The sequence below is a fragment of the Maylandia zebra genome, linkage group LG13, assembly GCF_041146795.1.
Source record: "Maylandia zebra isolate NMK-2024a linkage group LG13, Mzebra_GT3a, whole genome shotgun sequence".
Taxonomy (NCBI): Eukaryota; Metazoa; Chordata; class Actinopteri; order Cichliformes; family Cichlidae; genus Maylandia; species Maylandia zebra.
Genome location: NC_135179.1, coordinates 12,526,734 through 12,550,586, shown reverse-complemented (window position 1 = coordinate 12,550,586; position 23,853 = coordinate 12,526,734). Strand labels below are relative to the sequence as shown.

General features: G+C 39.9%; 2 protein-coding genes across 10 annotated transcripts in view; one reads left to right on the top strand and one right to left on the bottom strand.

Moving 5' to 3' along the window:
* Positions 1-315: 315 nt before the first annotated feature.
* On the bottom strand, positions 316-21,344 carry LOC101483871 (pleckstrin homology domain-containing family A member 1). 8 transcript variants are annotated; one of them, XM_076891544.1, is made up of 15 exons: positions 21,215-21,344; positions 18,408-18,490; positions 14,078-14,309; positions 12,944-13,000; positions 12,791-12,836; positions 9,711-9,808; positions 9,188-9,319; positions 7,453-7,593; positions 7,059-7,127; positions 6,416-6,480; positions 6,221-6,284; positions 5,928-6,017; positions 4,739-4,812; positions 3,885-3,959; positions 316-2,389 (listed from the first exon to the last, which is right to left on the bottom strand). In XM_076891544.1, exons 3-15 carry the CDS (start codon positions 14,216-14,218, stop codon positions 2,158-2,160), a joined length of 1,284 nt encoding a protein of 427 aa, XP_076747659.1. In that variant the 5' UTR covers positions 14,219-14,309; positions 18,408-18,490; positions 21,215-21,344; the 3' UTR covers positions 316-2,157. The 8 variants fall into 8 exon arrangements, 5 of the variants coding, with proteins under 5 accessions (XP_076747659.1, XP_004551509.3, XP_004551510.3 ...); XR_191196.4 differs by lacking the exon at positions 18,408-18,490 and adding an exon at positions 2,518-2,760 and having other exon boundaries at positions 2,258-2,389; XM_004551452.6 differs by lacking the exon at positions 18,408-18,490.
* Positions 21,345-22,921: 1,577 nt separating this feature from the next.
* The window catches only part of phactr2 (phosphatase and actin regulator 2), a 45,856-nt gene continuing 44,924 nt past the window's right edge, over positions 22,922-23,853 (top strand). The window contains exon 1 of one of the 2 annotated variants that reach the window (XM_012919249.3): positions 22,922-23,136. In XM_012919249.3, the coding sequence (XP_012774703.1) occupies positions 22,995-23,136 (142 nt within the window). In that variant the 5' untranslated portion in view covers positions 22,922-22,994. The remainder of the gene's footprint in view (positions 23,137-23,853) is intronic. The other variant, XM_012919252.4, reaches the window with a different exon arrangement.

Genomic DNA, 23,853 nt, shown 5'->3' with positions numbered 1-23,853 from the left:
GGGTCTGTGCTGAAACATCTGTTTCATGCTTCTCGTGTGTGGTGCTTTGCACTCCATCAACTGAAACCTTTGCAGTCATCCGTGATGAAAACATAACTGGTGGTTTATAGAGCACAGGAATGTTTTCAATGACAAAGTGAAGATTTTTCTCTTGCCACAAGAGGGCAGAGGAAACTCTCTACAATCACATCAAACACTCAAATCAAACTGTGGATGCTGCCAAAAGTTTCTCTCTTTGCAGACTTTGTAAACCTCTTATATTCCACCAGACTCATGCTCTCCTGGATAAAGATAAGCACAATACTGAAACATGAGCACATTTTCAGTGTTTATTTCTTTCAAGTCATCCACATAATAAATAGAGACAATTCAAACCAATTACACTAGACTGAAAAGAGGGTGAAATAGCTTGGCTTTGCTAGGCTCTAATGCGGCAGGCACTTAAAAAAGATTAGTGTGTATTATTTAGAAGGATTACAGTGGGACTTTTTTTTTTTTTTTTTTTTTTTAAATAACACCATGAGGCAGCTTCCTGCTACTAGGCTGTCAACACAAAAGTGAACAGGAACAGGACATGCCTAAAAGCATATAAAAAATAAATCTGTTTCTAGTCTGCAAACACGCAACAACCAAAACATCTGTAGATTAGAAAAAAATAATACAATTTTAGGTATTATTAAAACCTTAGCATGCAACATAAGTGGCTGAGCTTGAATACTTTTTCTGTTAAACTATGAATTAAAACGTATGCACTTGATCAATTCAGTATTATCTTCAAACTAGTAAACACAGGTTTAAGCAAATATGTCTTTCAGGACCGAGCTAAAGCTCACTCTGCCATATTGTTGTTGCTTTTCTTTTTAAATCAATATTAATTACAAAATGCATAGAAGCATAGTCCTCATCGTCTTCTTGTTCACTTGCTACTTTAAGCCGTCATCAAGACTCCAATAATACAGAGAAATATGATTCACCAGAAAGAGTGACTTGGGTTGTGACATGGTGCACACGCTGTGAAAGCTTTCAGTTTTTCTTTTTTCATCTGCACGGCACTTTGCCTTTACTACCACAAGTGGATTATTGGTTAAAACTATTTACTGTCGTAGTAGTAGTAGTAGTACACAGAAGACTACTTTATTTTGTCAGTAACATCAACTCAATCAACCAAAACGTTGTTGAGGAAACAGTTGCAAAAAGAACAGACCTTAACCCTCCCCGTATATTTAAAAACAGATTCAAGTCAGTGGCTTGGCCACTGTAAAAAAAAAAAAAAAAAAAAAAAAAAAAGACTCAATACATTTCACCTTGCATGATTACACACATCGGATTGTACATAACTATTTCCATTTTTTATATATATATATTTTTTAAGTCTAGCCCAGTCCAGAATTGTCAACTTTTAATTTGCATTAAAGTGAGGATTTGATCTCTGACTTGGCCTGCTCCAAAAAATAAACACTGGCGATAGTACACAAATCCAGTGTTACAATAATGAGTATGAATGGATCACACAGTTTAGTACAAGTAGATCTGAGAGGTGACAAAATGCCAGTGCTCACTTTGAACACTCTTTTCAGATGTGAGGAATTAGCTAGCACCCTTAAAAGCTCCCTTATTTTCTTGGCACAAAGTGGTTTGCAAAATTCCTCAACACTTAAATGCTTTTAACACCTCTTTATGCCTGTACAGATTAAAATAAAGCTGTTATTGAGTGCTAATTGACACAAGTTAAGTAGAAGGTGTAAATTAACTCTTGGTAAATAATAACATCATTTGAACTATGACAGCAGGCGGGAAGGGGGGGGGGGGAGAGCTGGGTGGGTAGAGCCTGGGTTGACTTTGGCACAAGAGTGCAGTTCAGAGGTGAGCCAACTTGTTTCTCCTGTACACCGATGGAGTAGTTCCAAAGAGTTTGTGACAGAGCTTTGACTGGGAAAAAAAATTAATGTTGCTCACAGGATTTCTTCTTTATCTGAGGATCTCAGTCAACTTCCGCTTGACTTTTAATGTCCAGTTAAACGGGTTAGACCTCACTCACTGGCAGAACAGCATCCTCTAGGTTCAGGGGTGTTTCAGGCATGTGGGGCTCAATGCTGCTCCGCCGGCGCCACGGTGACTCCTCAGAGCTGGCGACGTTGGTCACGGGAGCGTCGCAGGTCACTTTGCCAGGCGTGTTTCCTGCAGGGACAGGCGTGCTGGCGTGTGGCTGTGACTGGGGCGTGGCAGCAGGCTCATGAAGTGCTCGCTGTCCCATGCCAGACTGTGAGCGTGTGCCGCACGTGACAGCACTCCCCCACTCTGGGTAGCATGGTGGCACTGCAGATATGGGCGAGCGAGGGACGGGGGGACCCGTGGGGGTGCGGTAGAAAGTGGAACGGCTGCCGTGTTCCTGCAGCAGAAAAAGCACGAGGAAAGAAAGAGCAAGAATGAAGGAGACAAGAGGAGTTGTTGTTAGTGAGATGAGTCAAATCCTGACGTGTGTACTTCATGTGAGAAGAGCCAAAGTTAGTTACAGACTTGGAATTAGCGCCCGCATTTGAGGCCTGATGCAGCTTGAAGTTGTAGGTGCTCAAGAATGAAGCATTGCTAGAATATGGAGATGACGGCAGTAGGAGTGGTAGCAGTAGAAGTAGAGGTAGCAGGAAAAGTAGTGTCAGGAGGTTTTAGTTTTGGTAGTCTCAATAGGTTGCAGTAGAAGTTCAAACAGAGTGCAGTGGTTGGTTGTTGCTCATTATTTCACAGCTTTTCAGATTTCAATCTCTGAGAAAAAAAAGATGTATCAGAAGAAAGAAAAAAACTCAGTACAGGTAGGAAAAAAAAGGGTCAGCAGGAGGTGAAATGTAGGTTAGACAAACACTCTGCAATGCTCTGTAATGCACCAAAATGTGCACATGAAAGCACCACCTTTATGGCTGTATATTTTTAAACATAGCCTCTTCACCAAGATGCTTATTCACGGTAACACCATATGACATTGCAGGCCTGTGCAACTTCCTAACTATCACTTACGCGTCATAAAATTTAAGAGTAAAATTGTAGCACAAACATGACAGAAAACCACAGTAAGCATCACAAGTGTATTAAAAGTTCTTGTTTTGTTCTCGTCGTTGAATCCAAATGTCCAAAATCAAGCTCATGTCGAAATTTAGCGGACAGTGGGAGGGGAAAGATTAGACAATCTCACAGTATGAAGGGTTGGGAAAACCCAAACCTTTACTGCAGTGCCAGTTGTCATCCATTGTAGGCATTTAAAGCTAACCTGCTCTAAATTTGACTTTTTTTTTTTGTTAAGAGTCAAGCCCAACCGAAACAGGATATTAAAGCCTGATGTTTTGTGATTTAAAAATTCAATATAGCCGCCGATATTTTCTTTTCATTCAGACACACAAAACAAACACTATTTATTCTTTTATGTGTCATTATTTATGATTACATACCAACATAATAAAACAAGATTATTTTTAAACTGCATCATTGCAACAAGTGTTGATTGACCTGTGTTTGTGTGAATCCGCTTTGCCTACTGGGAAGTTGCAGAGTGCCTTCTGGTGGACAAACTATGTAACAACATGCCACAGTTGAAGGGTGTTTCCTTCTGTCCCTTTATTACTTCCCTTGTTTTCATCAACAGTCACAAATGCCAATACTGATATATCAACAAATAGCTAATATAGGCCAATATATCAGCCCAACCGATAGCTGTTTAAGAAAAAAGCCCCAACATGTCACTATGAAAACTGAGTTTGTGACTCTGGACCTGTGGATTCAGCTTTGGTGAGTTGTTGTTACACATTCACAACATTCAGAGATGTGCTTTCGGAAGTCAAGATGAAAACAAGGATTTTGTTGTATGGGAACATATGAGAAAGATAAAATAAACATACAGGCAGCGAACAGGAGGGAGGAGAAGAGACAAGCAGGATGTCACACATCTAAGACAGGTACACAGCTGCAGCAGACTGCAGAGATAACAGAGCACGGAGGGAAGAGAAACAGAAGGTGTGAAAGATGCAGTAATAAAGACACAGATACAGTTAGGCTTAAACTATTCATAGCTAAGCTGGTCAGACAGTTCATGCAGTCAGAGCATATTTGTGCATGAATACTTCCAACTTTGCACTGAAATGTCATCAGCAACAAAGAAAACATAAGAAAGCTGTGGATGAAGATGAAGGCTGCAGGGCCTTGTGATGGTCAGTTTAGAGTCATTTTGTACTGTGGCAGAAAAAAACCCTTCATTTTTAGCATTTGAAAGACTTAAAGTATGCTTGATTTGCACTGCCATGCCTGTGACAACAGCCATCACATGCAAGAGAAGCAAGCACACCTCGACTCTTAAAACACCTGACGCACAAATTGCATCCCTTTAGCTGCAAATATTCTAAATGCAAAACCCCTAAACTTTATGCTAAGCTTGATATCAGAGAGCTGCAAAACAAAACAAACAATAAAAAAAAAAGCAAAGGAGATTGAGGGGTGAAGATAAGCAGCGAGAATGAGGATGTGAAGGGAGGAGGAGCAGTTGTTGGGTAATCACAGCCATACGTAGGGTGTGGTTGGTTCAAAGCAACAAAAAAGAAAAAAGAAAAGCGCATCAGATGTGCAGTCGGATCTGATCTGTTCCCCTTCGTCCACAAACAAAAGGACCAGCCAATAAGTGAAAAAAAAAAAGTATTAAAAAGCTGAACCCAGAGCTTAAAAAAGGGGGAGGGAGTGGGATTTAGACGAGCTGACATACGTGCTGCTGCACTCCCCGATTCGGGACGTATACCTCTGTATACAAGGGTTCGACAGCCGTCTGGCCTGCCGCATCTGCAACAACACAGTGCAAAGCAGGATTAGAGCAGATGGGCCATCTGCCCACTGGGAAAGGAGAAGAAGAGGTGGAAAGAATGTGAAAGGAAGAAAGGGAGAAACGGATCGAGAAAAGAGGCACAGGGAAGGAAAGACAAGCTAGAGAGAAAGACACAGAAGGCAAGAAAGGAAACCACAGAGAAACAGACGCTTGCGGATAATGACTTCAGTCTAACCAAAAGGGCCCAAATGTGGCAGAGGCTGGTTTTCATCTGCAGTGAGGACAATGGAAGTGGTTTATTTCACTGCTCACCTACCGGGTCAAGCTGCTCGGCTCCCTGCACGTAGACTTCTGAAAAGTAACTAATGCTCAACAAGTGGTGACAGCTGGTTATCCATTACCCACTTTAGCTAAATCAGTTCAGGGGCAACCCAATGGGACTGGAATTAAGTGGTAGCCATGAACTTCAGTGTCCACAGTTTGTTTCCAACTGAAGACTTTTTGCATGCCATCAGTCTCTCTATCGCTCTCACTTTGATGCAAATACATTTAAAGAAAATAATTTCAAAAAAGTAGTATTAAAAATAAAAATCAATCCCGTTTGTAGGTGGTAATGAAGAGGCTTGAGGAACATTCAGAACCGTTTTGAGCAAAGTTCAAGCTATAATTTGCCCCCCGATTATAAACATCACAATCCCCTTTACAGGTCCATAGCTCAGGAGTTAGAAATTACAAGTCTATGCCATTCTGTACTATGCAACTACAACACAATATTGTTAAAATACTATTATAGGATGAACCAATGTCATGCGGAAAAAACGGCACAGCCAATTCTCCTATTATGCATTTGTTTACAAAGAAGTAAAAGAAAAAAAAGAAAAAGATTGCCACTGAAATTGCGTGAGGACGTGTAAGAATAAGAAAAAACAAGCGGCACAAGTGAAACAACACACAAATCAACCATATCATCTTGACTACTACAAACCACGTCACTCAGTAAGTCTCCCACTCTACTCATGCAAGTAAAATTCAGGGCTGACGTTACTTTCGATGTTAAACTTTAACCTAATTGCAGTGACTTATGTTCTCTCCCATGGTGGATTTGTGTTGTACCGTAGTAGAAGATACTTACCGTGGCAGCTGACCTCCCAGGGCCCCGCTGGGCCACAATGGCCCCTGACACAGCCTTGATCCAGCTGTGCATCTCCTCTGGACTGTCCGCCTAGTGGAGACAGACATGAAAAGAGGCAGAACGAAATGAAGGAAAGAATGAGAACATAAGGAGTGGAAATCAGGATCAGAAGTGGCGGGAAGGGTAACATGTAGTTGGTAAAGATGCAGACAGACAAGACTGAATACCAGATTCATCAACATTAGTAAGCACTCACGTCTGAGCCATTCTTTTCATCACAGAGAGTCGCATACCTGTATGTAAAACGTCCTTGATGTGGTGACAACTTCAAATAGATTATCTCTCATCATAATGTCACTACAATGAAGCAGAAAAAAAACAGGATCAAATTGATCTCATCTCTATCTTTATCAGAAAAGGTAAGCACAAACCACCGAGACAAAGACATTTTTCTGTACAATGGAAAAATGTTGGGACTTGTTAGATACCTCTGCTTGCACTCCTGGACTTTGTGAACTTCTTTTAGTGGGATCATTCTGAGAGGCTCTTTCTCCTAAAAACAAAGAATTAACTTTTCATAACACAGGACAAATAGTATTTATAATGCATTCACATTTAAAATGCTGTATCTAATGGGATAGCTAGAAAAGGTGCAGAGTTTCTGGTTCACAGGGGAAGAAGGAGGTTAACTTTCCAAGAAGTAGCAAACTGCAAACACTAATGGTTGCAACTTTCTTGACACAGCACTTTGATACAGCAGACAGAGAGTCTGTGTCCTTGAGGCCTGTTGATAGCCAAATAGACAGATAAAGTTGTCAAATAAGGGCAGACCTAGACAAGGACAGGGTAAGGGACGTACAGTATTATCCAGAGGACAGTCTGTGTGTGTGTGTGTGTGTGCGTGTGAGTGTGTGTGTGTGTGCAAGTAAGAAAACCCGGAGGGAAGAAGGCATGATCGGACATGTACAGTGAAGGCATTGAATTCCACAGGCTATGAATAAAGCATGTTGGAACTCGGGGTTGTGTTTGCAGATACTTCCCCCTCGGATTCTGGAGGAAAATCAAATGTGTGTGTACTACAAATCTAAACATTCCATAAAAGCTTCATGTAACTTAATCACAGTTAATTACCAAATCTGACTTAAAGTAACTCATTGAATTCTCTTCGAGAAGAAAATATCGCCGTTTCCAGTTCCTCATCTGGGGAGAAAAAAAAAGAAAAAAAAAAAAAGATTCAGATTACAGAAGCACATCTTTTTATACTTCTTACACATTTTACTTTACTTTTGGGTCTTTCTAAAAGTATAGAATTGTACACATAGGAGGAGCTGAATTTTCTTAGATTATCATTATATTAATTGTAATGGAGCTTACCTACTTTATTTTTTAATTGGGTCCCTGAGCAGAACTACTGCACAGGGGAACCCATCTGAACACCAACACAAGGACAAATTAAATTAACTAATTTTAAGCAAAAAATAAATAAATAACCAAAAACAGTGTCAGTGGTTGTGTCAGTGCTCACCACAGCTCCTTGCTTGACGCAGTAGCCTGACTTGATGACATTGTGGTCCTGAGCTGGCCTCCCCAGGAAGTAAGGCAGCTGGCTGTGGGAACGCTGCATGGCCTCACGCTCAGCTCTATCTGCGCCATCACCTCCTTCATGCTGGAGGGTGAAGGACATAAAATAATGTCAATTTGAAGTTCATTGTGAAAAGCAAACACCACAAATTGCCACTTTGGATTCTGTGATGACAAACGATCAGACAATGATCCTAGTTAACTGAATTTTGAGAAAAAGACATTGGTCAAGAAATAAAAATATTCACCAGTCACTTTGTTAGGTACACCTGTTCAACTGTTAACACTCATATCTAATCAGCCAGTAACATGGCAGCATGCATTTAGTCCTGAAGACACGGTCAAATCGAGCATCACATTTAAGTAACTTTGAACGTGGCTTTGACAGGCTGGTCTGAGTGTTTTAGAAAGTGCTTATCTACTGAGATTTTCCCACACAACCACTTCTATAGGGTTTACATAGAATGATCAGAAAAGAGAAAATATCCAGTGAGTGACATTTCTCAGAGGACAATGGCCAGAGTACCTGGAGCTGATAGGAAGGCAACAGTAAATTAAATAACCACTTGTTACAACCAAGGCCTGCTGTGAATACTTAGCTCAACTAACCATAAAGCAGGTGTGCTAAAGCAGCAAAAGTAGTCATGGATTCATCCCATTTTACATCAATGATCCAGGATGCTTCTGGCGGTGTAATGGTGTGGGTGATATTTTATTGCCCCATTTTGGGTTCCAGCATTTTCATATCACAGCCTACCTGAGTATTTTGGCTGACCATGTCCATCCCTTTATCTTTTAATGGTTACTCCTAAGATAACATCTTTTGAATATGCCAACGAGTTCACTGTACTCAAATCAACTCCAAAGTCCCCAAATCACAATCCAACAGAGCACCCTTGGGATGTGGTGGAATGGGAGATTCGTATCACGGATGTGTAGCAGACAAATCTGCATCTTTGATCCTATCACGTCAATGAAAACCTCTGAGGAATGTTTCCAGCACCATGTTAAATCTCTAACACAAAGAATTAAAGCAGTTTTGAAGGTAAAAGGGCATCTAAAGTTGTACTAGCATGGTGTATTTGGTGACCTGACTGGTGAATGCATAATCACTGTTAAAAAAACAACAACCTGTGATTAACATTACGACGACTGTTGCACAGATATTAAGATAATGCAGTAGTTTCAACATCAGAAATTAAGGATCATTTCCTTTATCAATAAATTATGGATTAAAGTAGTTATCAAATGTTATTAATCATTTATTGGTTCAACAATAGTTTTGCACTTTAGAACATAGAGATATCAGTTTCTCCAAGATCAAAGTGAGGTCTTTAAATTGGTCGATTTATCTGACAGGTTAAAACTGTAGAAAAACTGTTCTGTGTTTGAAGCAGAAAATTTCACACGTTTGAGAGCCTGAACGCAGCTCTCTTTGGGCACTTTTGCTAGGTGAAAACTAATGATCTAACAGTTGGAAATAGCTTGACTAAATCATTCTAACAGATACAATATAAAAGCAGCATTTTGGGAATAGTCTAGTTTAAAAACAAATTTACACATTTTCTTTTGAAGGATTTCCCAAAGGTGGGATAAATAAAGTACATGTTATCATATGTATACATGCAAATGTAATCAAATACAATATGTGGTTCACTGCATTCACGGGTAAAGTTTACCTGTGTTTGGGTGACTATGGGCACTCCTCCAATTATCTCAGTCTTATAGGAGACTTGTTTTTTGGGCCCTGCAACATCTGGCAAAGCCTTTTGGTTCTCTGAGTTCTGCTGGCCATCAGACAACTTTGGAACCTTAAAAACAAACAAACAAACAAACAAACAAACAAACAAACAAACACATACACACACACACACACACACAAAAGCTTTAGGTATAAATAGCCTCTTTTTTACAAACTTCAAGCCAAGCTTCATGAAACTTTATGCATGCAAACTCTGACAAGCCTTTTATCCCCATTTCCCCTCCACATGCCCAAAACTTCATTGTCCTTTATCCCAGAACTCTGTACAAAGCAGCATCCTGTTAGTCATGCTCTGACTAACTTCCATCTAGTTCCTTGAAAGAGGAAGAAATAAAAGTTTTTCCAAGTGATAAAACATAAACCAGAAAGAGCAGATTAGAAAAGCTGAATCTGAGATGTGTGTGTGTGTGTGTGTGTGTGTCTTTTGTTTATCATCTCACAGTGATCTTGGTGGCTTTATTGAGAGCGTTGACCCAGTCGACAAGGTCCTGCTGATCATTGGCCTGCAGGAAGAACTTCCTCATCCCAGCATTGATGACTTACAGGTGACAAAAAAAAAAAAAAAAAAAAAAAAGAGCATTGGGAACAAAAGAAAAAGTGAAAGTACATTCTTCTGTCACAATCAGGCTACAATACACCCTCTGAATTACAAACAAATACACATACAAAGACATATTGAAGAGTGTATTCAGCCCTTTCTTGTATCAGTGTCAGGACACATCCACCGCCACAGATTTCTCTGGAAGTGAAAAACAACTGAGCCAAGGGACTCTCCCACACACACCCAGCAGCATTTTCTCTGCATGGCGATGATGACCCAGCTAGACTCAGCTGTCTCCGTCTGGCACCACCTACCCACGTCTAACCATGACGGGGGGGGGGGGGGGGGGGGGGGTGTACCAACAACCAAATATTCTCACACGGTTTTACAGCCATGAACATGAGAAAACTGCATTTCAATCATGAAGAAATTTTTGGGTCAAATGCTGATTAGCTATGGATCAGGATTTAGATGCTGAAAGAAATAAAGTCTCTTTTCTCTCTGGCTTTGCCATAAATCCTTCAGTTCTGCAGCTCAAACCGTCCCTGTGTCTCCTCTATTTCCTTCTGACACCATAGCAATAAATTACATTAAAGCTGGCCTGGTAAATCAGGCGGGGGAGAGCTGTGAAGAGGCAAAAGGCAAACTGTGTCACAATGAAGATCATTCTTCCCCGTTCTGTGTATTTATTCCAGATCTTGGACACCTCAATACACTATTCCACTACTTTCCTGCAAAATAATTCTGTCTATCTGGCCTCAAGCAGATGACCAGGAGGAAATTGTCCAACAGTCTTGAGCTAAAATCTGTCCACTTTTTGTGGGAGTGATAAACTATTCGGCAGTAGTGGAATTGCAGTGGTATCTTTGGCACTGGAATGAAATCTGGGAGAAGGGGTATCAGATCTGACTCATAGTTACACATAACAAAACAATGCATGCTGCTGGGAAATGCAGACAAAAGCCAAAGTTCACACAGTTGCTCTTAATCTTTCTCCATCGCATATGAGCTGCAAACAAAAGTCTGTTTGAGTTTTTTTAAACTATAAATTAAATGTCAACATTGCTTCACCCTATATCATGCCTTGGCTTGCTGGACACAGGAAAAGGGGAGGAGCACGATTCATGGATATCAGACAAAATTTAAAAATAGCTTCTCACGTCTGCGAATCAGGTTCTGATTAGGATGTCGGCATCCTGTCATAACTTCAACAAGGCAACTGCTGTGTACACAGCCAGATATACACATGCAGTGTGAACATATTGTCACACACTAGTATTTCCTGCTATTGAACTGGACAGATGAAGACTTAGGCTAGTAAACAAACACTGCGATGAAGATTTACTCTTAAAAAATAAATACATCTGACAGTAGTTAATAGTTTTTATTAAATATTTTTTCCCATCTTGGCCACATGAGGTAAGAAGACAAGTACAAATAGGGCTTTATGTATTTCTTTGTTGAAGGACATTGCAAAGAGGACATCAAACAATATTAAAAAGCTATCAACACCCCATAAATTATACCCAGTCCAGGTAAAATACAAAGATTATATAATTCACTCATACAAAATGAGTGTCTTTATTACCCTTTTATTTTAACATATAAAATTAATTACCGTATACCATTACCAGAAGTGTTCATATTACACAAAGTTTCAATTAATAAGATCAACGTATGGAGAAGTAAAAGCTCAGGCTACAGACTGCTCTATACGCTCATTTTCAGTTTCTTTTGTGAAGTTATTCCAAACAGGGTCATCTCAGTCACTAAACTGAGCACTGAAGCCCCACACATTCACTGTTAAAACCTTCTGCCTGCAAGAGGCAGCCAATCAGCTTGCTTAAAGGAAGGATGGCTTTAAAGCAAAAGGATAGAAATGGAATAACTCTGGAGTTGTACGGAGGCCCAGAATTAGACAAATAAAGAATATTTTGTACTATAAATCATGCAAAACAACTCTAGTCTTCTTCTTTCCGCTGCTGCGGAAAGGGGTCGTCACAGCGGATGGATCCACATTTTTGATTTGGCACAGATGTTTACGCTGGATGCCCTTCCTAACACAACCCTCCCAGGGATTTCTAGACAAACGTGTTACCCACTACACTAGCTGCTAAAGCTACTCTTGTCAAGTCAAAAAATAAAACTATGGAGTTGGAAAAGAGCACAGTAGGTCCATTTTAAAGATAGTAAGTAAGAAAGTTCTTGCATAAGAGTCAGTTTTCTAATCACAGGGACCCACAAGCACAGAGTAATGCGACTCATTTCTAAAGACTGCAGAATCAATGTGCATCAAGATTAGCTAACAACGCACCAGAAGAAGACACCAGCAACTTATGCCTTTATAAAATGTTTTACTTATTGTAGTCAGCAATAGGTAATGCCCCGGGATATCCTTATTAACTAGTAGGTGAGAAGAATGAGACAAAACCTTAGCAATACACAAAAGACTGTTTTAAAATAGGACAGATAATAAATTCTACTTATAGAATAGTTCAACGTGGTCAAAAAAAAACCCCAGGCCATTAACTGCTGGAGCATCGTGCATTTTTCTACATTAACAAACCACGCAACGCTGAACAATGCTGCTTGATCAGTGGTGGAAAAAACCTGAGAAAAGCTGTGCTTGACCATGTTGAGAGAGCAGACAAGGACAAAAAAATAGTCCTCCCTTAGGTTATATTAAGGGTATCCAGCTTAGTCAACATGTGGTTAAACTCACCATCATTGCTCATGTTTTCAAAGCAGTTCAGACATTTGTCAAGTTGTATTTTTATAAAGACGCAAGATGTTTTCCTGTTTAGTATGAATAATACTATGAATCATATTATCCAAGGCTCATTAGTGACATCATTGGAAAATGTGTTCAAAATAATATTTGAAATGCAAGATGTTAAAAACAAGAGTGAAGTCTTCTGTGCTTTTATTATGCTAATATCCTGACTGGAAGAACAGATTTGATGACGTGCATTTTCTTACCGAAGCAGAATTCTGCTTTAGGCCTCAGCTTGGTGGCATCGCTGACCTAAATAAAAACAAATCCCACAGACGTTAGTGTTCAAGCTCAACTAAAAAAATGTGAAGTCTTCCAGTTGTATATAACCTTGTAGCTCCTTTGATGATCTAGCTTACCTTAGAGATGTATGTGAGCTTGAGGGAACCAACACAGACCGTACCAACAGGCAAGTTCTGTGAGAAAAGGTGGAAAAGAAAAATACTTGCAATAAAAAGGAAGCTCAAGCTAATGATGCAATTACGCAATACAATACACAATACAAGTGCCAGTAAGGCAGGCCTTTAGCCGTAGAAGATCAAATGTGATCTGGTCTGGGGGTGAGGTTCTGCAAAGCCAGTCGATATTATAGAGTAAGTACAGCATGTGTTGGCTGCACTCCATCCAGTTAATGTCAGTGCCTTCCTGTGTTTCTGAAACTGGGAGATCCAGATTTAACGTCATTAAAATTTAACTTTTTTCAATCTATAAAAAGAAAGAGACTTATTCAATTATTTACAATTTTTTTCCTGCTCTACATCATTTATGAATACTTGATGTAACAGGGCACTTAACAAATACAGCAAATCTAAATCAGATTATGTGCCAACAGAGGACATATTACACTATATAAAAAGTGACACTATGGGGCACAGAGTAGACACTGATGGCCAACCACTACGGTCAGTGCAAATATTACTGTAGTCTCTTTGGGCCCCTCTCAACAACATGAGTACATTCTATTCCCTATTTAAATGGATGAATACCTGCAGCCTGCACGACTGCTGCAAAACACACCAACCTCAAAACATGCTGATACTGATGCTGCACATGCGTGCTGGTTAACATCAGTTAGGCTTACGCTGGGCATGTGTGAGCCACACAGCTTCTGCTGCAGGTAAGAAAAGCACCAAACACACCTCCAGCTACAAGTTACTCCCCTGTGTTGCAGTCCACAGACAGCCCTTTCTGACATGATTTACAGGAGTGTCTGCCAATAGTTACAACACAGACACCGCATTAGATCTGAGATCCTCCTTTGTCTGTAAAATGTGCTTTCGAAGCATGTTAGAATATAATTTTTAAAAAACATAATTTATAGAGGAGGCTCTGCTATCAGTGGCTCACAGTCAAGATACACCTGCATGAAAGCCAATCATCTATATGATAACTAAAATTTGCAGCATGTAGTTTCCCAGTTTGCCTGTACGGTTGCCCTGAGGTCACCCTCCAGTAAAGCTAAGAGCTAAGCTAACACATCTCTGTGTCTTTACCTGTGGGTTGTCCATGTACCACACCAAGCTTCCCTGTTGTGTGTCCAGTATGAAGTAACGGCGCAGGAACTTGCCGCTGTTCTCATTCTCTTCGATGTCCAGAAAGCCACAGATGCGGTTCTGTCGGTCCACGTAAGGCATCGCGCCACCGGGACATTCCCTAGCCCGCTTAGGCCGGGAAGGGAGAGAGAGGAGCGGGAGAAGAGAAGGGAAAAGCGGGACGGAGGAATTCCTTAAGGACACATTGAAAAGAGAGGAAAGAAAAATGAGTGAAGAGGGTGCGTGGTGAATGGGGAATTTTAAGTTTTCTTTGTGCAGAGTCTTGCTCTCCCTTTCTTTTGCTGTCTTCATCTACTGCATCTATGGTGTCTCTGCCACCTGGATCTCACTAGGCTACAACCAGTGAGGGGATCATGTGACACAAACCACAACCCCGCCTTTATCCTTTTATATCAGCCTCACCCGCTCTCTCTTCCTCTTTTTTCCCCCTGTAAAACATACTCGACACTGTCACTCTCTCTTCCACCCAGCCTAGCTTGCCCCCCACCCCTTATCCCTCTTCCCTTGGTGTCTCTCTTTTCTCACTTTCTCAGTCATCTCCTCCCAAATTCTCTCTCATCCGATTTGGCAAGCCTCTGGCCAACCCCTTCTATCCCCTCCCTTCAACCCGCCTCCCTGCCTCCGCAGCTAAGCACCGCTTGAGTATTGCCAAAAAATACCAGTGAGCTCAGTCATGTTCGACACAAAGGAGAGACGAGAGGGGAGAAAAAAAAAAAAAAACAAACACCTAAAGGACCCACACAGGAGAGAGTGTGCAATATTTAACCTGCTGAGTGCTGGCACATCCCTGCTGCTCTCCTTTAATGAACTGAAAAGTAAATGTTTAGACCAACACGTCTGAATGTGCGCATCTCAATGTCAGCACTCGCGTGGGTGGGTGCAGTGTTACTGTGGGGATATAGTCACATTAGCCTGTTTAAGCTGCTGTCTTTCTGAACCAATCCTACAATATGTGAGATGAGTCTGTGGAAGGCCGAGATAAAGCGCTCTTTTTCCAGAACATGAGCACTGTGTGGGTGGATGAGGGCAAGGAGGGGACAAAAGGCCCGCTTGTTGTGCAGGGAGTCTAGGCTGTTAGCATCTCAGTTAGTTTCTGGATCTACCCGTAAAATATGCATCTACCCATAAAAGTCAGCTTCTGAGTCATCCTATTTCACACACAGGCTACAGAAAGGAGCAGCAGTGTCAGAGACGACCATCTTAACGCTACGTACACACCGAAGGTCAAGTGAGAGACGTTTCTGTGGAGACTGGCGACACTGTAAATAAAGTACTTTGCAAAAGTTCAGCTGAAAGCATGCTCATCCATTTTCGTGATGCAGAGAAGAATTTGACTAAAGATGAAATTAAATACACTTAAAGATAGGGAAGAGAAAAGGAGGATTATATCAAAAGTCTTAATGCAAACTAGATATAATAATAATAATAATAATAATAATAATAATAATAAAAATTAAATATGGATAACAGCTTTGTTAGCCAAGATATGTACTAAGTAGGGAATAAGGGAAATTTTTAAAAATGTATGTTTTTTTTCCTCCATACTATAACAATATAACATTAAAAAAATGATCACTCCCCTAGACTTTGTTTGACCCAAAGTGCCTTTCAATGGGGGGTTTTAACATATTTAAATACATCATGTGGATTTATTTTGTCATCACAGCATCAGGTAGAAAAATGCTTTTCATTATTCTTAGTTCCTAGCTTCTGCTGAACAGGGTTGTTTTTTTTTGTTTTTTTACACTAGTAATTAGGGCTGCACGATTTTGCATAAAATGAGAATCACGATTTTTTGGCTTAGAATTGAGATCACCATTCTCTCACGATTTTCTTTTCCAGTATAAATATTTATTGCACTTATTAACTGCACATCAACTTCGTAACAGTTGAGACTGAACATAAAAACAATAAATAAACATAAAAACAACAAATGTCTCACGTTTTGTTGTTGCTGCAAAAAGTTGTACTGCTTAAAATTCCGTCTCCACCGTTGCTCGACACTGCGTGTATAGAGCAGGTAGTGCCACAATAGAAAAAATAGTTGCGGGACAGCACAGTGTAGCATTTGTCTAGGGTGTTGATCATTTTCCTAAGTCCCTCGTTTTGCACAGTGTTGATGGGAGCCATATCTTTGGTCAGGTGATAAGTAATAGCCTCCGTAATTTCTTTGTGCCTGCGGGAGTTCGACGTGTATAGGGAAGCGCTGTATAAGGTTCCCGTTATTGATGTTTGGGTGGTTGACCGGGACCGATTTTCTCCTGTCACTTCTCGTTATCCCTGACGTGCTCTCCGTTGTTTTTTCCTGCTAATTTTAGCATCACACGGCACAGCTTCTGTATCAGTGGTATAAGGCTCCGCCCTTGTCATTTGTTGAGCAGGAAGAGTGAGCGCTTGTTTTCATGCAGATTACGTCCCGGATCAAAATGCGGTACAATCGTCATCTTTTTTTTTTTTTTAAATCGTTGTCATTTGGAAATGAGATCGCACATAAGTATGAATCGAGATCGCGATTTTCTAACGATTAATCGTGCAGCCCTACTAGTAATACTTTTTTTTTAAAACCCATTTTTGGCATCTTCCTTTAGCTCCTACTTGAACATAGATATCCTCTGCAAAAAGATGTAAGAAAACACTGACTGATGAACCCATGGCAAGTACCATTAAAAACATGTAATCAGCAGCCAAAAGATTATAGATATAAAAACAAAAAGTGCAGTAAAGTCCAAAATAATTTATCAGCCACATATGACCAACAAAAAGCAAACCAATTTTGACTCGTCTAACAAAAGCTTTGCTAGCACTTCATTTCCTCACAATTACTTAGGGAACCCAAACAGCCGAAGTGAATCTGCATCAGTATGGCTGATGCTGGTATAGATGTGGGAACATGAAACATACAAAGAAAATACAGACTGGGTATGCAGCTTAAGCTCACAGCATTGTTTTGTTTAGTTTTTGGAAGAATCAGGTAGATATTTGAGAGAATCTAATTTCCATGCTTTCTCAAATATCATCACAGGATTAACTTTCAATCAATCAGGTGAGTCCAAGGTTAATACATTTATTTAACCCCTAATGAAATGTAAAAACTCACAAGGGACTAGATAAATAATTGTTTATGTTTTATATTATAAATAACTCTGTGAAATACAGCATTTCCTTCCGTTCTAAAAATTGCTGTAGGAACTCCTTTATACAAGGCAGGTGACAGACAGGAAGAAAACAATTCGACCTGTGCGCTTGCTTCTGTTTGCAAAGTTGCTGAAAAGTTTGCAAATGACCAGTTGGTAGAACACCTGAAAAGCACAGCCTACTCTACCCTATTTGAATTCTAACAACCATAGTTGTTAGGGCAAATTTAGAAAAAGGTGGGGTAGTGAGATGATTGCTTCTGGATCTACATAAAATCTATGACACAGATAATATTATTTTAATTCCAACACACACAAGAACTTGTAACACGGGGGTCGTGCAAGGATCAATATTAGGGCACTGTTATTCAGCTTGGGCATCAATGATGTTCCATCTGTGTGTGATGATGTAAATGGTAAATGGACTGGTTCTTCTATGGTGCTCATTTACTCTACTTGAGCACTCGAAGTGCTTTATACAACATGTCTCATTCACACACATTTATAACAGTACTTTTTTTCGACAGTGCACGTGTATTCACAGCATAGTTTTTTTAATTTTTTTAATACATCTGCAAGAATCTCAAGCAAACCCTTTTCACTTTGTAATTATAGGTAATGTGTGTAGAATTTTAAAGTGAAAAATGAATTTAGTCCATTTTGCAATAACATTGCAATATGACAAAATGTGGAACAAGTGAAGTGCAGAGAATACTTTCCAGACACACATGTCCAAGTGCTTTCTGACATTCACACTCCGGTGAACACATGAGGAGGAACTTAGGGTTTTATATCTTGCCCAAGGATACGTTGGCCAACCACCTATCTTCCAATTAGCAGGTGACCTGATCTATGTCCTGAGCCATTGCCATCCCATAAAAAAGGCCTGAGCAAGACTGCAGAGCTTGTAGTCAAGCCTTTAAATATAATGCAAAAACATTTCAAATTGGTTTAAATCATGCCTTACACTCAGTATTGAGAAATCTACATTTCATTTACAGTTCGCATTTCACTAAGAAGTGTAAATAAACAGCAATATTGTTGATTAAATAAACAGTGTAGAGGAAGCATATATCTAGGTGTCACTTGAGTTCACATCAAGAAGGTGAGTAATACCAAGGCCTATTAAAACTTACTCACTGAAAGCAGGAGGGACCTGAATGCACCCACTCTTCCTGTTATCTATTGGTTTATCTCTTGTTGGATCAGGTGAGACAACCTTGAAACCAATGAGATCATATCCTCAGTAAACACAGCAAATATCCAGTTCTCATGATCAATTAACAACTTTGAACTTTATGGTAGTTTACAAAATTGCACTTTCATCGATAAAAAGATTTGTACAACTTTGCTCAGGACAGAGAAGCGGCGCCTCAAGGTGAACTGTTTAAGTGTTTATAGTTCTTTTTTATAAAAAAAAAAGTTTTTCACTACCACTGTTTTTAAAGTCAACATACATACTCTTAACATCAAACATTGAAGCAACAGTGGACATTTTATCAGTTCAACTAATCACATCGTATATGAAATAAAAACTGTATTTTGGTGTATAGCAGTAAGCATGACCCCCCCAAAAAAGACTGTTTTGTAAAATGGCTGATTAAAAACATGTATATGTCACAGGTCACCTGTCAATCTAGTGGGTCAACATTTAAAAACAAAACAAACAAACAACAAAAAAAACAAAAAACGCGCACACAATAACAACACAGACTAAATTCCAATGCTGTTAACCCAAGTTCTCATGGGGTCTGTAGACAAGTAATAGAGGTGGTGTAGCAAAGGTAGCACTATCAGACAGGGCTCGGACTGAAGATAGCTACATCCCTAACATCTCCTGCAGAGGAAAAATGTGCATGATTATTTATTAAAATGAGCCTTCTCCTTAAATACAGATGAAATTATTTACACCAACACATTTATGGGACTGAATCTGAACTATGTGGGCCCGCAGAAGAAATTTGTTAATGTAGACAATAATTTTTCTTTTTTTTACTTCAGTTTCATTTAAAGTTTGTGTTTGACTTCTTTTCATTAATAGTTATCACATCTTGAATTTGATTGACAATGTTTCTTAAAGGAGAATGCAGAGAGCTAGATCTAGGTCTGAGACTGCGGTTTGGGGAAGGCCTCGGTGAGGACTGGTGGCAGCTCCCGAGCCAAGTGTTTCCCAAAGAAGGCATTCCCCAGAAGCAGTGATGACTGACCGTTACAAAGATCTTGATGAATCTGTGATGAAGAGCTGGATTTAATATGGTCAAATATATTGCACTCCTTTCTACTTTCAGCTGCTCCCTTGTCAAAGGGGCTCATCACAGTGAGTATGTCTGCATATGGGGGGATATATAATCCCCCGCTGGGGATTATACAGGACATATATAGAACATAACAACACATCAGTAATTCAACTGTCAAAATAACAAATATAAGTTCATATGAACTCACCGGAGGTGGCTGTAAGCTACTATATGTTACAGTGCAAGCTACCTCTTGTGCTTAGGTAAGAGCAAATACAGAATGGACAGAGTGCAGTTTTTGCACAGTAGGTATTTTTGTGTCCAGGGTCAATGGTCATAATATCCTTACGATAATTCAGCTCCCTCGCAAGTAAATCTTTGAAAATTTTCCTTACAGGACACGCATAATTGTGCCAAGGAAAGCAATCCACACATGGCAAGCAGTGATCAGTAACCCAGCCTCTATTTGAGTAGCATATCTGGGTTTCTCTAGTAAGGATTCAAAACAGATCACTACCAGGATACTTAGAAACGCAAAAATTCTGTATGGGATCACACAGCACGGTTTTCACTGTAAATTAAATTTAGGAAAGATACAAGGAAACATTACAATAAATTGTTGAAAGTGCTAACCAGACTACAGTGAAGATTTACAAGTTTAAAGGTCAACCTCTTAAGATAAGATGGTGATAACAGCCCACTTCTTTCTAGGTCAAACATTTCCCAGGTAGACTGACTCTTTACATTTGCTGGAAGGCCTCACTAACACAAACACTGTCACAAGATACCCAAGTCATAAGTCAACATTTAGGACTGGACAGTCAGTATTTTGTTTTCATGGTCCTAAACTGCTGCTGTAACATCTAAAGTACCACAGCAACTGGAAATAGTAACTGCAGAGTAAAGGTTTATGCTGCTTGTGTCAGGATGTGGATTGAAAAAACGCAACAAATGAAATAAATAAAAGGGAGAGAAAACAATGGTAAGGGATTAAAGGTAATTAACTAAAGGGGCAGGGGACTTCACTTGCTCTTTGTGGGTCAGGCCATTCTAGTTCAAATAAAACAAATAATTTCTCACCAGAAACCTTTAAATAGAGCCCGGTTTCAGCCTTAACAGTTACTTGGTCACCCAGGTTTCTCGCACCACAGCAATGCCTAGTCTAGATTTTTCTATTTCCAAAGTAAGGCAAAACGAAGATGCTCAGTGGGTTTAGTCTACTAGCTGAGTCCTGCGCGTCTAAACCAAAGGATTTAGGAAACAAGAGTCCATAATCCCAGCGTAAATATAACATCACAACCAAAAACTGTTAGCTAACGTTGGGTATTCCAGCTTACCACAACACGCTGAAAACGGCTGTGTTAGCAGCATCAGCAGCTGTGGCTGTGGCTCCCTGGCCTCAACTTAACTGAGAACGATATGGTTCATGTTAGCTTGTACTTAGCGTGCCGCAAACTTGTAAAACGATTCGCAAGACACGGATAATTACAATATATCTCCCCTAATACTGCTTTTTCTTTACTGCTCGACCGTTTATAACTAGCTGGGAGAAAGAAGTTTTGTCACAAACGTTAACCTAACCCCGAGCTAACACTGGCGGCTCCTGCTAGCCCGCTTCGTTAAATATTAAACGGACAACTTCAAGTGTATGAAACAACAAAGTTATTAGCTTAATTCATTTAGTTTAACGACCCATGTCAGCTTACCCAAGTCGTCCCTCCTGTAAGTGGTGCGCTGAACCGCCGTGGATCTCGGTTGCTGTTGGGTCTGTGCTCTATACCTCAGCCCATCTCCTCCGATTCAGGACAGGGATCCAACACTGCTACTGCTGAGCGACGACCGCAGATCGTCTATTATGAAGATGATCACTCTGACGCTTAACAAAAACATCGATAGAGCTATGTCGTTTAGATTTGTATTTGTGGTTTTTTTTACTATAATTTTTATATGAATCCATGTGTAATAGGAGTATAATACAGTACAATTCGTCATATATTATTATTTCGATTAAATAATAAATAAAAACTAACACTAAATACTTAGTTTGCATCAGACGTTTGAGCAAGTATTTTTTCAATAACATGTAAATATATGTGTATGTTTATAGGTTTGATTTAATTGCAATCTGCTCAGTATAAATGTCAGGGTGACCAGATGTCCCTCTTTATGTGGGACTGGACAGTATTTTTAAGCCTTGTCCACTCGTCAGAAATCTTGGCACAATGTCCCATATTTTGACCGCTTTGCGGGACTAGCGTTGGCACTTACCCCAGTCAGGGAAGGCTTTTTATTACAGCCTCAGCCTGTCTAATGCTATGCACAACAGGGAAAGTGACAAGGTACCAAAAAAGTCAAGTTTGACAGATTTTAGTAAAAATGATGAAAAATATGATAAATAATATGAAGAGGCAGTACTGAAACCCAGAGACTGTAAGCTGGCAGTACAGCAGCTGAAATAACAGTGTAAATGGGAACATAAAAAGATTATCACATGTAACCACAATAAAAAAAAAAACATCTTTCTTTTCAATTATTGTTGGAGGAGCTGGGAGAGTTAGATTCAAATATAATATATCTGACTATAGCATTGTGCTAGCATTGTGTACCACTTTCTGCCACACAAACACTGTCAAACCAGTCATATTTAAAGATTATCAAAATATTTGGTGCTTGAAAAATGAGTGCAGAGTAAGAGATCTCTACATAATAATGTGAAAATGAAGCACTGGGTGTAAACCTGGACGGAAATCAGCAGAGTAGTGATTTAGCGACATCTTACGTTTAAAGCCTGCATCGACCGAGTCCTGCGATTATCCCGTGGTGATAAATAGAAATTTGTTATTGCGTAAGATGTGTAACAAATGTGTAGAGGAAGCATATATACTATGTGTAACAAAGAAACCTTTTTTTTATGCAAAAGCGCCTCATATTTTCTGTTTTTAGTTTATCTTTAATAAATATAACTGTCTGCTGCTATCTGTCCATACGGTTCACTCATGCAGGAGAAAATGCATGCAACTCGCAGGTCCTGCATCCAGATGCAGTTTCGGTAAATGTCTTATGTATGATTGTAATGGAGTTTCTGTGCACTAAAGATATTTATTTTCCATGCATGCCGCCTTAAGTTACAGCTAAGAGCTGTGTGACGCAAATGCATGCAATAATGTGCATTGCTTAAACTCCGTCTTCTTCTTTTAAGTCATGCAAAATGGAAACAGCTTCAGCAGTGAGTGGGATAATGGGTAGGCAGCTGCCACTGCCTTTCACAATTGCTCTTAGTCATAACAGCAAGCCAACCTGTTTGCAGCGACAGATGATGGGCGTGAACAAACACAGGAACACGTACTGTCTGCGGGCTAAGAAAACTTTGAAGAGGAGGAGCAGGCGGTGTGCTGATGTTCAGCAGGTTCCTGTGAGGTTTCTCGCTTTCTCTTCACTGTGAACTTGTTACTCCCCTCGCCTGGCGGGTTGACAGACGAGGCGACAATGGCCGACGAAGAGGAGGGGGATACCTACCGGGAGATGAAGCTTTTTCCACAGCTGTGGCCCCGCCACAGGTGCCGCTCTCAGAGTGATACCTCCGGATTTCGAGCTAGAGTTTTGTTCAAGCTCCGGGGAGCCCGCTCAGGTAGGAGAGACCTCTCACGAGTGGGCCAAGAAAAAAAAAAGAATAAGGAAGTTTGAGACAAAGGTGCTTAATAAGCACAAAACAGGCTTCAGCTAGCTTTCTTTAATCAACAGTTAAGGTTATGCAAGTTATAGCAGTTACGTCTTGCTAGACAACATCTCCAAATTGCTTCCTCTGATTTCCTGTTCTCCAACCCAAAATAGTCGTCGTATCTCTTCCTCTCACATTTTGGGCTGAATTTAAAAAAAAAAAAGCAAATAAAGAAGCCAGTTTTTGTTTGTTTGTTTTGTTTTATACTTAATTCTGCTTTCTTGTTCATACAATTCATACAGTTCATACATAGAACACAATAATTACCGTAGTAATTCATTGCTTTGTTGTGACACACTTGTAATTCATAACCATATAGTGGATACACCTATTTTTTTTTCTCAAAGTTACACAATAAATTGCATGGAGATCGTCTTTGTCACGTCAGGGTGTGACACATAATTAAATTCACCAGTAACTGAAGTTAGCAAGTGTGCAGTTTCAGTATAATAACAATATCGGTTATTTCTTTGGATATTAGATATCGAAAGGTCTCAGAGGTAAAATGTAAAACCAATACTCGGGGACAGGGTGTTAAAATGATGCAGTGTGAGACCTCTTTCACTGTGTTAACCATGTGTCCGCGGTGACTTTCTTAAATGTCACTGTCAGGGTTTTGCTGCCTGA

Bases quoted from the DNA above. Each gene is read 5' to 3' on its own strand.
- LOC101483871 (XM_076891544.1), bottom strand. From the start codon at position 14,218: ATGCCTTACGTGGACCGACAGAACCGCATCTGTGGCTTTCTGGACATC. The intron at 12,837-12,943 runs GTAAGCTAGATC...GTTTTTATTTAG, and splicing joins AGCTCACATACATCTCTAAG to GTCAGCGATGCCACCAAGCT. The intron at 7,128-7,452 runs GTGAGCACTGAC...TTTTCTCCCCAG, and splicing joins GCGTCAAGCAAGGAGCTGTG to ATGAGGAACTGGAAACGGCG.